At 41.2% G+C, this 14,562-nt stretch overlaps 1 protein-coding gene across 6 annotated transcripts in view; it reads left to right on the top strand.

Annotated features, from left to right (window-relative positions):
• Nucleotides 1-14,562, top strand: part of iqce (IQ motif containing E) — a 54,143-nt gene that overhangs the window by 3,258 nt on the left and 36,323 nt on the right. For 4 of the 6 annotated variants that reach the window (XR_004415349.1, XM_033040787.1, XM_033040785.1 and 1 more), the window contains exons 3-9: nt 1,208-1,255; nt 2,412-2,454; nt 2,850-2,996; nt 6,070-6,201; nt 6,765-6,835; nt 11,568-11,681; nt 12,325-12,375. Coding sequence is in view for 5 of the 6 variants with exons in the window: in XM_033040787.1 (XP_032896678.1) it covers nt 1,208-1,255; nt 2,412-2,454; nt 2,850-2,996; nt 6,070-6,201; nt 6,765-6,835; nt 11,568-11,681; nt 12,325-12,375 (606 nt within the window). In the remaining variant the exon portion in view is untranslated. Of the gene's footprint in view, nt 1-531; nt 658-1,207; nt 1,256-2,411; nt 2,455-2,849; nt 2,997-6,069; nt 6,202-6,764; nt 6,836-11,567; nt 11,682-12,324; nt 12,376-14,562 lie in introns of those variants that run through there. The other 2 variants (XM_033040788.1, XM_033040789.1) reach the window with 2 other exon arrangements.

Genomic DNA, 14,562 nt, shown 5'->3' with positions numbered 1-14,562 from the left:
TGGTTACCTATTAAGATCGGAATAAAGCATGAGCAGCATGAAGGCCTGAGGAAACATTTTTATAGACACCCAAGGCCCCCAAATAGGAGCAGGGGCACTCAGACCTTTGGACCTAGTCTGCCATTTAATAACATCATGGCTGACCCGATTGTAACCTCAACTCCAAGTTCCCCTCCACCCATAATAACATTTGCGTATCTAAATCTAACTACCCCTGGCATTAAAATTAACTGGGAGAACAATCAGATATTGTTCTCCAGCTATATGCCTTGAAAGTCTGCTTCAACCGCCATTTGAGGAAAATGTCCCATAGATTCGCAATCCTGCGAGAGAGCGAAATGTTATAATCAGTGGAATGAGAATGAGTGGCCAAAAACTCACTGATTTAATCACAATTGTACCTGTTCATTTAGGCATACTTTCATTCAAGTGCACATTCTTGCGTCCAGTAGTCCCTCCCTTCCAGCTGATGCAGCCGAGCCGAGCACATTTTCACGCTTCGGGAAGGTTGTCAGTCGGCCAGCACCGTATGCTCCCTCCGGTTGCTATAGTCCCGCCGTCCAAACACCTGGAGTCGGGGCCAGGCCTGAGAGTGAGGATCGAGGGCCCCCGGGGGCGAGGATGTCGCTGAGCGACGGCTCCGAGGACGACGTGGGGGTGAGGGAGGGGCGGTGCCCAGGGAGACGGCGAGCAGTGAGCGCAGCGGGTCGTGAGCCATCAGCCCTCGGCTCACTCCTGCCCAAAGATCTTCCGCTCTAGGATCTTTGTTCTTGCCTCCACCTTCCGCCCCCAACCAGGCTTTCCCTCTCCTCTGCACCCCCTACTCCCCCAGTGAGCTTTTCACTCACCTCGCACCCCGCTGCGGTTCACACCCAACCCCCGTCCTCACGCTTCCTAGCCTCTCATCTACCCACAACCTTGTTTTTCCTTCGCCCGCCCCCCCCCCCCCCCGACCCCCGTCCTCCTGCTGTGAACCCCTGCCCCAAACATACCCCCAGTTCCCAACAACCGCCCTGGTTGTTTGTCACTGTTTCTGTTGCACGACCATTTACCCCCGTCCCTTTCTCGGGTCGCTGCTGCCGAACTGGAACTTACTATCAAATAGAACTGTTATGCTGAGATGTTTTGGTGAGGGTTTGTATATGTTGTATCGTAATAGAATGAAGCTGACTGTAAGTTCGGTGATTATTTTACCTTTTTATTTCAGGGTGAGGATGGATTGTCCATCATTACATATGAATCTGACACAGAAAAGGTAATGCAGTAATGTTAATGCAGTAAATTACCAGAAAAGGTAATGTTGGCAATGATTTGACAACATTCATCCTGTATGCTGTTTCAAAGTTGACACACTGCCACAGACACCTCTCCTTGTTGCCCACATAAATATTGCCAAAACTCCTTCGAATCTCCACCAACATTAACTACCGTATCGCTGACCAGCATCCCAGAGATCACTCATAAATGAAATCCTGGGAGTACAACATCACTTCTTGCAAATGCCCTCAAATATTGCCATACACCTGGGAACCACCAATAAATATTTGCATGCTGTTGAACATCAGACACAAATATTGACACATAATGGGATTATCAGCACACTCTTGGGATTCAACTGCAAATACCAGCTAGAATTCCATCACCCTGGCAAAACTGACACATCATTCCTCAATAGTTTTTTTGAATTCCATTTGCACAAAAGGCAGATGTTTTATCATTGCAGATGACAGTTTTTACTGGGTTAGAATACTTCAGCATTGTGCTCATTGGTCAACAGGCACAGAATAAAGTATACTGTACAATGCATGATTGTGAGTTGGTGTGTTCACGAGTGTCAGGATGAAATCTAAAAGCATGGTAATACACAGAACATAGTAAGATAGGAGTTGACGTAGACCACCTGTTCAGGCCTGCCCCACCTTTTACTATAATCACGTGATCCATGCTGGACTCGGCTCCTCTCCTGTGCAAGTTCTCCATACCCTCAATTCCCAGCTCTTTCAGAAATGTATCTACCTCTTCTTCAATACAGGTGTCTTCGCTTAGCGCTACCCCGCATAGCACTACTTAGCTATAGCGCTTTCATTTTGGAGCCTTATTTTTTCCGAAACTAAACAATAAAGAGACTGCAGAATGCTGCGGCATAAAGAGATTTGCGATTTTACCGACACAAATATTGCCATGGGATAACTTTTGCATCCACCTGAGTGAGTTGATGGGATCTCAATTTAACATCTCATCCAACAATACAGCACTTCTCCAATGCTGCACTGGAATGTCAGCCTATGTTTTCACTTACACCTTTGGGGTGTGGGGGTTTACCTGTCACCTCCTGACTTGGAGCTGAGAGCGCTATCTTGGCCAAATAATAAAGTATATTTATAGGTTAATACATTTTATTTTCCTTTTAGAAACCTAGAAAGAAGAAATCAAATAAACCACCCGTGTCCCCAAGTAAGTAATAATTTGAGTTCAGCAAAGCAGCTGCTTTTATGTTCTGACTGTGCCTAAATCATAAGCTTGTACGTAAATTACAACACTGAGGGAGGGAAGATGAAAATAATGATGGTTTTAAACCAACTGATTTGGAGAGACGCTCATGGAAGCAGGTTCAATACTTATTTTGCATGCCACCCAATATTGCACTAGGAATGTCAATCTGTACCATTATGTTGAAGTTTCTGCTGCGAGATTTGAACCTCTGGTCTTCTGAGTCCGGTGAGAGTACCACCATTAAAACACAGTTGATATTTGCAGATAGATAAACCATGCTTTTTGGCCAGATACCTCTAAACAGAACCACTTTCATCCTTGCTTGACGACCAAATCTTATCTCATCCTTCTTTCAGAATCTCCATATCTTTCAAACACATACCTGCATCCAAAAAAAGCAGCAGTTTGGAGGTCATTGAAAGGCACAGGAACCATCCACATTGAAAACCCATCAGTCAAGGTACCCAGAGAGCTGTGGGTGGCATCACTCAAACAGAGTTTTGGTAAGTGACTACAGTAAAGATTCATTCAGTCTCCCACTCTTTGCTTCCCCTCTCGTCCTTTTCAACTTGCATTGCCATTTAATATGGCACCTTGTATTTAGAAAATAACATTTATGTCTTCAAGAGAGAGCTAGATAGGGCTCTTAAAAATAGTTCAAGAGACATCAAGAGTTCAGAGTCTTTCCTTTGAACATCACAGAGGACACTATCAAGGTGTCCTATTTTAGGAATTTGGGGAGAAGGCAGGAATGGGGTACTGATTGGGGATGATCAGCCATGATTTGGCCATTTGGCTCAAAGGGCCGAATGGCCTACTCCTGCACCTATTGTCTATTGCCTATTGATATGTGGTGCCTATTTTCTGATCCATCCATCAGAAGTTATGGGGCAGCCCCTACGCCTGAAAAAGATGTAATCACACTATTTACTGGCTTAGAAGCTCAATTCCATGATTTGGTGACCATGAGTGCTGTAGAATAAGGCTGTTTGAAACTAAAGAATAGACCTGAGAGCTTAACAGACTTCTGATGTCAGGCTTGATCCAATACACTGGGCCTGAGTCTGTATCCAATACCAGATACAGGAGCATGGCATTGGTGGCAATGTATAGCGCGTTACTGGGGCAGACAGGTGGAAACTGGTGCAGACCTATGGACTGGACAGGTTCTTCTTATTAGCATCACCATGCTGGCCTCCCTTCTGAATTTTATTCTTGTTTGAGAAGGGCCTGTTTACGTGAACCTGGGTGATTCCAAGACAAAACCAATATTTGGAAATGCAGTGGCTGTGCAGGATGGTAAGGAGAATGTGAACCACTTCCAGTCTTAGGGATCGTAAAATCTTTTCACTTTAGGAGGCAGATATGAACAGGTAGCTTTTATATATTTTTTTATGAAAATGCTGGCGTATTGCTTATAGACATTGGCTCTGAAATGTAACAGCACATACTTTGAGGGCTACAGTGCTTTCAAAGAATGGTTAAATATCACAGAATGCTTTCAGGATGGAAGGAGGCTTTTGGCCATTTGAGTCCCTATCACTCTACATGAGACCAAAACAGCTCCCACTATCATTTCCTCTAATAGATAGCTATCGGGTTCCAATCTGAACAATTGAATCATTCAAACTCTAATGACCCACTTTGTCAAACAGAAAGACCTCCTCCCAGTCAATTGCATACATTCTATCTCCCATAGTTCTTAAAGATTCTGTCAATGGGAACAAATTCTCTTCATATTCTCTGTTACATTATCAAATATCTCAGTTTGTTAACTAGATTCAATTTACCTTTAACAATTCCATACATTCTCTACTCAAACTGCACTTGTTCAAGCAATTGCTAATTTTGTCCTTGATTATTGTTTTGTAGAGCACTTTCCCCACTAATAGGGCTAAAGTGATTAGTTTGTAGTTACTGGGTTCATTATACATTTTTCAACAAGAATACAGTATAATATTTACAATATTCCAGTTCTTGAACACCATCCTGACTCCTAGCGTCAGGAAGTCTGCAATTTCCTCACTTATATTCCTTATCAATCTTGGATGCATCTGTCTGCACCAGGTGATTGAATTAATTGGTGGTGCTGCTAACCTTTCATGTGCCTCTGTATCAATAATAAGATCATCCAGAATCTCAACTAGATATTTTTGTACTGATATTCCAGCAGCATCATTTTCCTTGGTGAGATATTAATTTAATACCTGACCATGTCCTTTGCTTCTCATGAGGTTTATTTAAAGCCCTCTGATAGGTTCTACCTTTCTTCATATTACCTTTTTCCTGTCAACAGATCTATTTTGAATTCCATTTTAAGTTTGCTGTCAGACTTTTTACTAATACTTTTGCTTTGCATCTTTCTATTTATCCTACCTTTTTGAATTTTCTGTAATAAATCAACTTTCCTCCAACAATCATCTGTAATATGCACCCTTTTGCTTTATTTGAGATATTTTGTTATCCCTTGCTTTTAATTTCCCCAATCCTTCGCCCTCATGAAAAGACATAGATTATAGCTGAAATTTCACCACCTTAATTGTAATTATTTAATTACAATTCTGTCTGCAAAGCTTTGATCCCATTTTACCAGAGTTAGATTTTTTTCTCATCCCATTGAAATTGGCCCTTTCCAATTGACCGTTTTTAATCTTGAAATAGTCCTTTTTCATACCACATATTATAATCAATGTTTCCCTCATTGATACTTACTTTGGCTTAGCTCATTTCCCTGAACCATGTCTGACAATATTGCTTCCTTTGTTGTGCTGGAAGTATTCTAATAAAGTGCTCCTCAATGTATTTCAGAAATTCCTCCTGTCATTTGCTTGTTATGTTTTTGTTATCCCACTCTATATATTTGAATGGTGGAAGTCTTCCCATTATCATAATTTCATGCCTTTTGTGCATCTCTGAACTTTACCTGCAATTTTGCGCCTGCATTGTTATTGTTTTATTCAGGAATTTTAAGTTATTCTTTCACTTACCATACTTAAGATCATATCATACATTGTCAATGGTTACAGGAAATGTTTTGGCTACATTGAAAATGTACCGATCACGGGATTTTCTGTTGTGCAGTAGGATTCCTATTAATTTCATGCACAAATCCACCAACAATTTATCTCATATTGTAGGAAAACCATATTGGTAACCCTATTTTCAATTTAGTCTTTTAGTTGCCACTCTCCTCGTATCTTCCCACCCTTCCTCTTCCTTCAATGTAGTTTGTTGTTTACATGTGTCGAAGGGCCTTTCTGGCATCTTTACTAAATTCCTACTTCTTGAAAATGTTCACAGAAAATGTCAGTTCCCTCACTATTCATATGAAATCAGGTAACTGAACCCGATCCTGTAATTGCCCATTTCTCCCACCCTTTGGGGTTACAAAATGTAAGTATTTTGACAGGACATTACCAGAAATAGATACTGTGGCTTAATTTAACTAATTGTAGGAAATCTCATCTCATACCTCTGCACATCAGCCATTTCCAAGGCTTCAGTATTGTGCTAAGTGAGCGTGTAATCAGGATAATCCTCATTCTTTTCCCTTCTTAAAAACAATTGTTCCCACAGCTATGTCCCAGTCACTGAAACCTGAATGTGACTCTGCGTGTAGTCGAAGCTCAGGCTACACAAGTACACCAGAATATTTGAAAGAGGCGCTGGGCATGAAAAAACCGAAGCATTCACGGTCAGCCAGTAATGGTGAGTTTTCTGCGTGAAGCTATTTCCCTTCATTTTGGACACAAATAGTAAAAACTATCCTTCCAGATCACCTTTCACTTCAAATTGATGATTCGCAATGATGTTCGCATTGCTGTTGCCCTCTACACTCTTAACATGTCCTCATAGAGTGAGTAACAACAAATACAGTCACAAGGCAAACTCAGATTGTAGTGCATGGAACTCATCTTGCTGATATGCACCATTTGATGCACATCACTACATCCAATCTATTTCTTAAATGGTTCGTTACATGACTCAGGACTCTCACTTTCAATCTTTCAATATTGAAAGTTCAGTTTGTAACTCAGTTCAGTACTAACTCTTCATATCGGTTTAACTATTACATTTATGTTTCCTCGCTTTCATTTTCTTTAATTTGATCTCCTACTTTCACTTTTTTCCCTTCCTGTTCTCTATCATTTTCTTTCTTCTTTCAGTCTCCCTTTATCTTACTTCCCTACCGTCTTCTCTCTCAGTTTCCTTCTCCCACCCTCTTTTTTTTTTCCTTTCCTTCATTATTTCCTTTTTCCTTCATGCTGCAGGTTATGTCCCTGGCACCCCTGACTACAAGGAGAAAGAAGACATGTATGATGAGATTATTGAACTAAAAAAGGTGAGTGTTGCACTATTCGAGAGGGAGTGGCCTGACACATGAACACAGTATTTCCAACGAAGCGTTTCTTCAACAGAAAAACAATGAAGATTGGGAACTTTAATTCATAGAGTCATACAGCGTGGAAACAGGCCCTTTGGCCCAACTTGCCCACACCGACCAACATGCCTCATCTCCACTAGTCCATCCGCCTGTGTTTGGCCCGTATCCCTCCAAATCTGTCATATCCATGTACCTGTCTAATTGTTTCTTAAACATTGCAATTGTCCCAGCCTCAACTACATCCTCTGGTAGTTCGTTCCCAACTCCCACAACCCTGTGTGTGGAAAACGTTACCCCTTAGATTCCCATTCAATCTTTCCCCCTTCACAAACCTATGTCCTCTGGGTCTCAATTCCCCTACAGTAGGCAAGAGACTGTGCATCTAGTAGCCACTTCTGGAGACTAAAGTGGAAATGTAATCTAAAGGCATCACTGCTTCCAGAGAGCCTGCCAAAACAACTAAAATGAATCCCTTATGGTACTGGATACCTTAATTTTATTTATTGGTCATCTCCCCAATATAGATAAACTATGACATTTTTGTTTTGCATTGCCAACAAATAATCAGATGTGAAGCAGAGACTAATGACTGAACACACAGCAGACAGCATAACAGCAAGTGTCAACAGTTATTGTATTGTAATGTCCCAAAATGGACCAATGGAACTCTTACTTGCAACAGCACAACAGACATGTAAGCATAGCATAAACACTATAATTTTTTTTAAAGTTCAGTATATAGGGCCCCAAGTCCATGTTTTTCACAGCTTATTTGGAGAATGTAGTGTTTAATAGCCTGCTGGCTGTTGGGAAGAAGCTGCTCCTGAACCTCGTTGAACAACGGGGCTGTCATCAGCAAATTTGAAGATGGAGTCGGAACTATATTCGGCTACACAGTCATGGATATAGATTGAGTAGAGCAGGGGACTGAGCATGTAGGATTGAGGTGCTCCTGTGCTGATGGTTATGGAGGCGGAAGTGTTGCTGCCAACTCATAATGATTGTGGTCTGTTGATGAGAAAATAGAGGATCCAGTTGCAGAGAGATGCACAGAGACCCTGTTCCATGAACTTGGTCACCAGTTTGGAGAGATGACGGTGTTGAACATTGGGTTGTAATCTATGAACAACAGCCTGACATGTGTATGACCCTTTGATGATTTTTTTTTGCTGTATATACAACAATTTGTACTCAAGAACAATCTACATAAAGAGCGAACCGGACATAAGCTACATTAATTTCTACCAATAATAGTGGATTAAAATCTCCATAAAATGCAATGAATAGAAGAGTTACAGACAAATTATCTTTATAGTATTTTGTTCAAGAAGGATCTGCAGATGCTGGAAAATCGAAGGTAGACAAAAACTCAGTGGGTACGGCAGCATCTATGGAGCGAAAGAAATAGGCAACATTTCGGGCCGAAGAAGGGTTTTGGCCCGAAACGTTGCCTATTTCCTTCGCTCCATAGATGCTGCCGTACCCGCTGAGTTCCTCCAGCAATTTTGTCTACCTTATCTTTATAGTATCAATTTCATTTATAAAGAATGGTATGATCACCAAGCTTTGTTAACAAAGAAGTCATAAAATATATAGAAACAGCCCATATTGACCATAAAGCACCTATATACTCAGCTCATTTTATTTTCTTATGTTCTGCATTACTGCATTACTAAGGTTGCACTATGTACTGTAGTTTACCTTATCATGGTCAGCAATTAGAGAATAACTTCTAGGATGAGGGGTGATCTTTTAGAGATGATGCAGGAGAATGAGGGGTGATCTTATAGAGATGTACAAAATCATGAGAGAAATAGATCAGGTAAATACACAGAGTCTTTTGCTCACACTAGAGAAATTGAGAACTAGAGGGTCAAGGTGAGGGGGAAACGATTTAATAGGAACCTTAATGGGCTTGTCCCCCTTAGGCGACTTTTTAGGCGATTGCAGGAGACTATGCAGTCGTTGGTTGCTGGGTTGTCACCTTCATGGTAGTGAGGAGTTCCCGCATTCTGGGTACTAGTCGCGGCTTCATTATGGTCGCCGCAAATTTTTCAACATGTTGAAAAATTAGCGGCGACCAGAATGAAGCCGCCATGGGGAGTAGCGAGAATTCTCGTGCAGTAGGTGGGTAGCCAGGAGGTCCTAGTGGGTTGCCAGGAGGTCGAAGGTTCTCGTAGGTTCTCGTTGGTTGTAGCCGGTGCTGACCGGTGAATTTCATCGGCTCATTAGGACGGTAGATGGCACAATGGGCTAAGTGTTCGGCTGGCAACCTGAAGGTGGCCGGTTCGAATCCTGCTTGGAGTGTGTACTGTCATTGTGTCCTTGGGCAAGACACTTCACCTACCTTTGCCTGGGACTAGAGACGGAAATTAGCTACTGATTGGCTACAATCTCGCATATTTACATGCAAATGTTCATTAATATGCACTGTCCCTATAAACAAATTATTAATTATTATTATTAATTGGGAAAAGAAAACCATATAACCATATAACAATTACAGCACGGAAACAGGCCATCTCTGCCCTTCTAGTCCGTGCCGAACACGTATTCTCCCCTAGTCCCATCAACCTGCACTCAGACCATAACCCTCCATTCCTTTCCCGTCCATATAACTATCCAATTTATTTTTAAATGATAAAATCGAACCTGCCTCCACCACCTTCACTGGAAGCTCATTCCACACAGCTACCACTCTCTGAGTAAAGAAGTTCCCCTTCATGTTACCCCTAAACTTCTGTCTCTTAATTCTCAAGTCATGTCCTCTTGTTTGAATCTTCCCTACTCTCAGTGGGAAAAGCTTATCCACGTCAACTCTGTCTATCCCTCTCATCATTTTAAAGACCTCTATCAAGTCCCCCCTTAACCTTCTGCGCTCCAAAGAATAAAGACTTAACTTGTTCAATAACGTAAGCAGTAGTTTTCAGAACCAAGGATAACCGACCGGTAGTGTTAAATGTCCGCCGAGCTTCACAGCCGTGTATCTCTGGATTCTTAAACGTTGTCTCCACTTCTTTCTCCCCCCACCCACGCCCCCCCTCTTTTAAAGGACTTACCGTACACTGTGCTTTAGCCGTCTTAATATCAGCGCCAACCTTCCTGTTCATTGCTGTATCACCTTGGCTTTGCACCGTGTGAATTTCACTCAGACAGCACTACCCCCGCTTGCCCTGTCCTCCGCCTGCATAACTGGCTGGTGAAGGAAGCGATGTGTGGGCATGTGTTCCACTCTGACAATCGCCGTTCCAGTTGCCGGGTTTTCAGGCGACTGCCGGCAACTTGACAGTCGCTTGCAGTCACCTGAAAAATCTCCAAAGTGGGACAGGTCCATAAGGGTAAGTTTTTTACACAAATGGTGGGGGGTGTATGGAACGAGCTGCCGGACTTGAGGCAGGTACAATTACAATGTTTAAGAAGCATTTAGACAGGTACATGGATAGGATAGTTTAGAGGGATATGGGCCAAATGCAGGGAGGTGACATTAGTGTAGATGGGGCATGTTGGTCAGTGTGGGCAAGTTGAACCGAAGAGCCTGTTTCCATGCTGTATGATTCTATGACTATGACTCAAAGCTGAAGCAAGAAAGAATGTCATTGTTACGGTCCCGGTGCATATGCCAGTTAAACACTCATGACTCCCCCCCCAAATACTATCACTCACTTACAAACCAGGGACAATTGAAAGTGAGCAATTACTCTACCAGTCTGTACATCTTTCAGATGTGGAAGGAAACTGGAGCACTCAAAGAAAACCCACGCAGTCACAGGAAGAACATGCAAACTCCGCACAGATAGTGCTGGAGATCAGGATTGAAACCAGGACTTCGGAGCTAAAGGGCAGCAGCTCTGCCAGCTACAACAGTATGCCATCCCGTTTGATTTCCATTCTGATTAGGAGCAGCATTGCTATGAAATGTATCTTTTAATCTCTCAACAGGGATGATCAGACTATTAAAAGAAAATTACATTTTTCTTCAGCACTTTTCACAACCTTGGGATATCTCAAATGCTTTGCAAAATACTTAATTTTGAAACATAATCTCTGTTTTAGTGTAGGGAATTTGCACACAAAAAAGGCCCCACAGAGAGCAGTATGGTTACAATGATTTGGTTGGGAATAAATACTGCCTTAAATTTCCCTGCTCCTCTTCAAGATCCTACTGGAGATGTTTTAAAAGTGTGGGTGTGTAAAATTCAACGCACCTATCTGTGCTTTGCCACCCCTCTAATCCTTGCTTCCCTGCTCCCTCCCCACTCTCCTTCCTGCTAAATCACCCACTGTTGCTTAAGAATGAGAAATTTTAAGGGGACCACTAAGGGATAATGTTACCTTTGGCAGAGGACATCAGGGTTACAAAGACTTATTATGCACTCAAGTCCCTGGAGTAGAGCTTGAACACACAACTTTTTGCTATGGATATGAGCGTGTAGGCCTCTGACCTACAGCTGACACCAATTAAAGCTGTTATGGTATTATTGATAGAAAAGCAATTTCTTTCCCCAGGCAATGCAATCTAAAGAACAACATCTTCGAATGAAGTCAAAACCTTTGAGCGTAGAGATAGGAATAAATCAAAAAAAAAAAAAAAATTACTGCTTTAGTTACAATAAATCTATCAGACCATAAATTGCAAACAGTTAATGAGTAATTTATTTTGCTGTCCTGCAAAATGCCTTTGTCCTTTCAGATTATACAAACCCTTAAGGCCGATAATGATATCCTGAAAACAAAACTGAGACGATCAGAGGAGGAGAACAGCAGAAAAGAGAAGCAGATTGAGCAGTTGTTGGAACCTTCAAAGGTGAATGAGATGCATTAAATAACTACTCATCTAATTTGTTATGAAGGATCACATATAATGAACTAGACGGAGTAAAGCTTTTCATACAAGGACATCTGTCATATCCCCATTCTTTAGTGAACGTGGCTTCCCCCCAGTTGTCATAGATGGGTCCCTCACCTGCATCTCTTTGGTGTCCTGGAATTCTGCTTTTACTCCATCTCCCCCCAGAAGCATCAAGTTCCCCAGGTCCTCACCTTTCGACCCACCAGCCTCCACATCTAAAACATCACCCTCCAACATATCCATCACCTCCAACACTAATCACATCTTCCCATCTCTATGCCTTTCCACCTTCCACAAAAGTCACTCCCTCCGCAACTGTGTTCACTCATCCCTTCCCACCCAAACTACCCCCTCTCCCGGTACATTCCCCTGCAACCACAGGAGATGTAACACCTGTCCTTATACCTGCTCCCTCAACTCCATCCAGGGACCCCCAAATGATCGTACAAGCAAGAAATAAACAACCAAATGATATTGATCAAGGGGAGGATATTAAAGGTACATGAGAAACTGTTTCCAAATAATGATTTAATCTTTTGGCGAGTGATATTATTTGTATTAATGCTGTAAATTGTCCATGTACTGTCTTGATTTACAGAGTTCGGAGTATGCTAGGAACTTGGTTGATAGAAAGAATGACACTAGTGGGGTAAGACCTTTTATAAAGTCTTTGACAATTGGCCTTTTAAAGGCTATATACTTGATTATGGTTGTGAATTATAGATCTCCCAATGTGGCTATATAACTCCTACCAAAACACAGATGATTGTCTTCTTGTTGATCGTTTTAGATTTTTTAATTAATTTTTAGAACTTGCTGAAATTTGTTGCCCATCTCTAGTTATTTTTGAAAGATGGAGGCAAGCTTCATTGGAGGTAAGTAGTCCACATGGTGAAGGTACCCCCAAAGTAAGAGTTTAAGGATATTGGCCCAGTGACAATGAAAGATGAACAATATATTTCCAAAGTTGCTGGACCTGGAGGTGAATATGAATGGTCCTAATCGCCTGCTTCTCTGGTCTCTTCAGTTGCTTTAAGTAAACTAAGGTTTCATCCATTTTCTCTGTAAATTATCATCCACGATCCTTCTACTTCTTCCTTGAATAGAGAACAAACCACTTCACCTCTACCACCAACCACTTACGATTCATGTTGGACAACCTCTCCTGAATGTTCTGATGTAAGGAGTCTGCAAGCTGAAACGTTAACTGTTTATCTGTCCTGCTGAGAATTTCAGCATTTTCGTTTTTTATTTCAGACTTCAAAAATCTGCATTTTTAACATTTTCGTTTATTCTCTCTTAATTTAGTTCAATTCCTCCAAATAAAGATATTTCTAAAGGAATATCCATCAGTTCCAGTTATAACTGACACTTTTTGTGCACATTTTATGTTTGGCCCACTCAGAATTCCTTATCTTTTTTTTCTGGTATATTCTCTGTATTGGAGCAAATTCATGTTTTAATGCTAACTAGAACGTTTCACCACCTTTGCTGTAAATTTTTATCTTTTGGTCAATCTTTCCTTTTCCTCTTTAACTGCCATTTATTATGTTGAGCTAACAATTAAAAAGCCCACTGATTCCCTCAGCAATCTTAACTATACTTAAACTCTCAACCAGCTTCCTGTAAGAAAGTCATTCAATTTTCCCCAAACATTTCAGCCTTTCATCTGTATGTTCAACAGTTTATCCTCTAATATTTATGACACAATGTGGTAATGTCAACACCAAATACATCTTACCCTTTCTTCCCATATCAACATTCGCTTCTCAATCATTATCAATCCCACCCTCCTTTTCTTTTCAACCAAAGGAAATGCAACATCTACTCTTACCTTGTCCCATCTTGTCTGTTATTTTATAAAGGCCAAAACACTCTTCCCAAGCAAAGTGACAAATTACCAGTATTTCTTTGAATTTAATATTTGCTGCTTTCCCAAATATTTGAGTTCACTTTGCAAGCATTGCCCTCTTAGAATTGCCTGTCATTTTTATTTTCCTGACCTAACTGTCCTTGACCTCCTACACTGGAAAGTAAACTCGAGGAAAAGTACCTTGCATTCCAATTATGCACCTTAAAGACTTGAATACAGTAATTTTTGATAATGAGGCTGTTATTTCTATTTACACTGTGAACATATATTTTAGCACCCATTCTGTAATTTAATCTCTCTATCATTACTTCCCACTTCCTCCCCCAAAGCCCTAAGATATTTAAAAAACATTTATCTCTAATTAATTCCCCGTTGCTTTTCTTGCCTGTGAGAGCTTCTTGTACATTCTTGTGCAAGTTTTAGAAGTGTTTCTTTACGTGGCTGAAACAATACCAAGAATGCAATGTTATTGCTGTGCTGCACCACCAGATGGAACTGGAGAGCACCTTTTGGATTATGCCTCATGTTTAGTGATGCCATCTGACCTTAACTCAGTACCTGACTCTGAAATCTCAGAAAGAAGTGTCTCGACCCGAAACGCCGCCTATTCCTTCTCTCCAGAGATGCTGCCTGTCCCGCTGAGTTACTCCAGTTTTCTGTGTCTATCTTCTGAAATCAAAAAATCTGAAATCAAGGCAGAAAATGCCAGAAAAAAACTCAGCAGATCAGGTGAAAATAGCAGTTAATTTTTTGGGTCAAAACCCTTCATGTATCCAGGATTGGATTTCCAAAAATATATATATCCTTGGATTTGGAAAGGTCAGGCTGGAATCGGGCTTTAAATATGCCCAAGGAGACCTCTACTCAACATACCCAAATCACTGGAAACGAGTATTGCTGCAGTATTGAGCACCTATTCGAATTTATCTATACATTCCCCAACCAATCTTTTAAGCGTATTTT

The sequence above is a fragment of the Amblyraja radiata genome, chromosome 22 (assembly GCF_010909765.2).
Source record: "Amblyraja radiata isolate CabotCenter1 chromosome 22, sAmbRad1.1.pri, whole genome shotgun sequence".
Taxonomy (NCBI): Eukaryota; Metazoa; Chordata; class Chondrichthyes; order Rajiformes; family Rajidae; genus Amblyraja; species Amblyraja radiata.
This window is presented reverse-complemented; position numbering and strand designations above follow the sequence as displayed.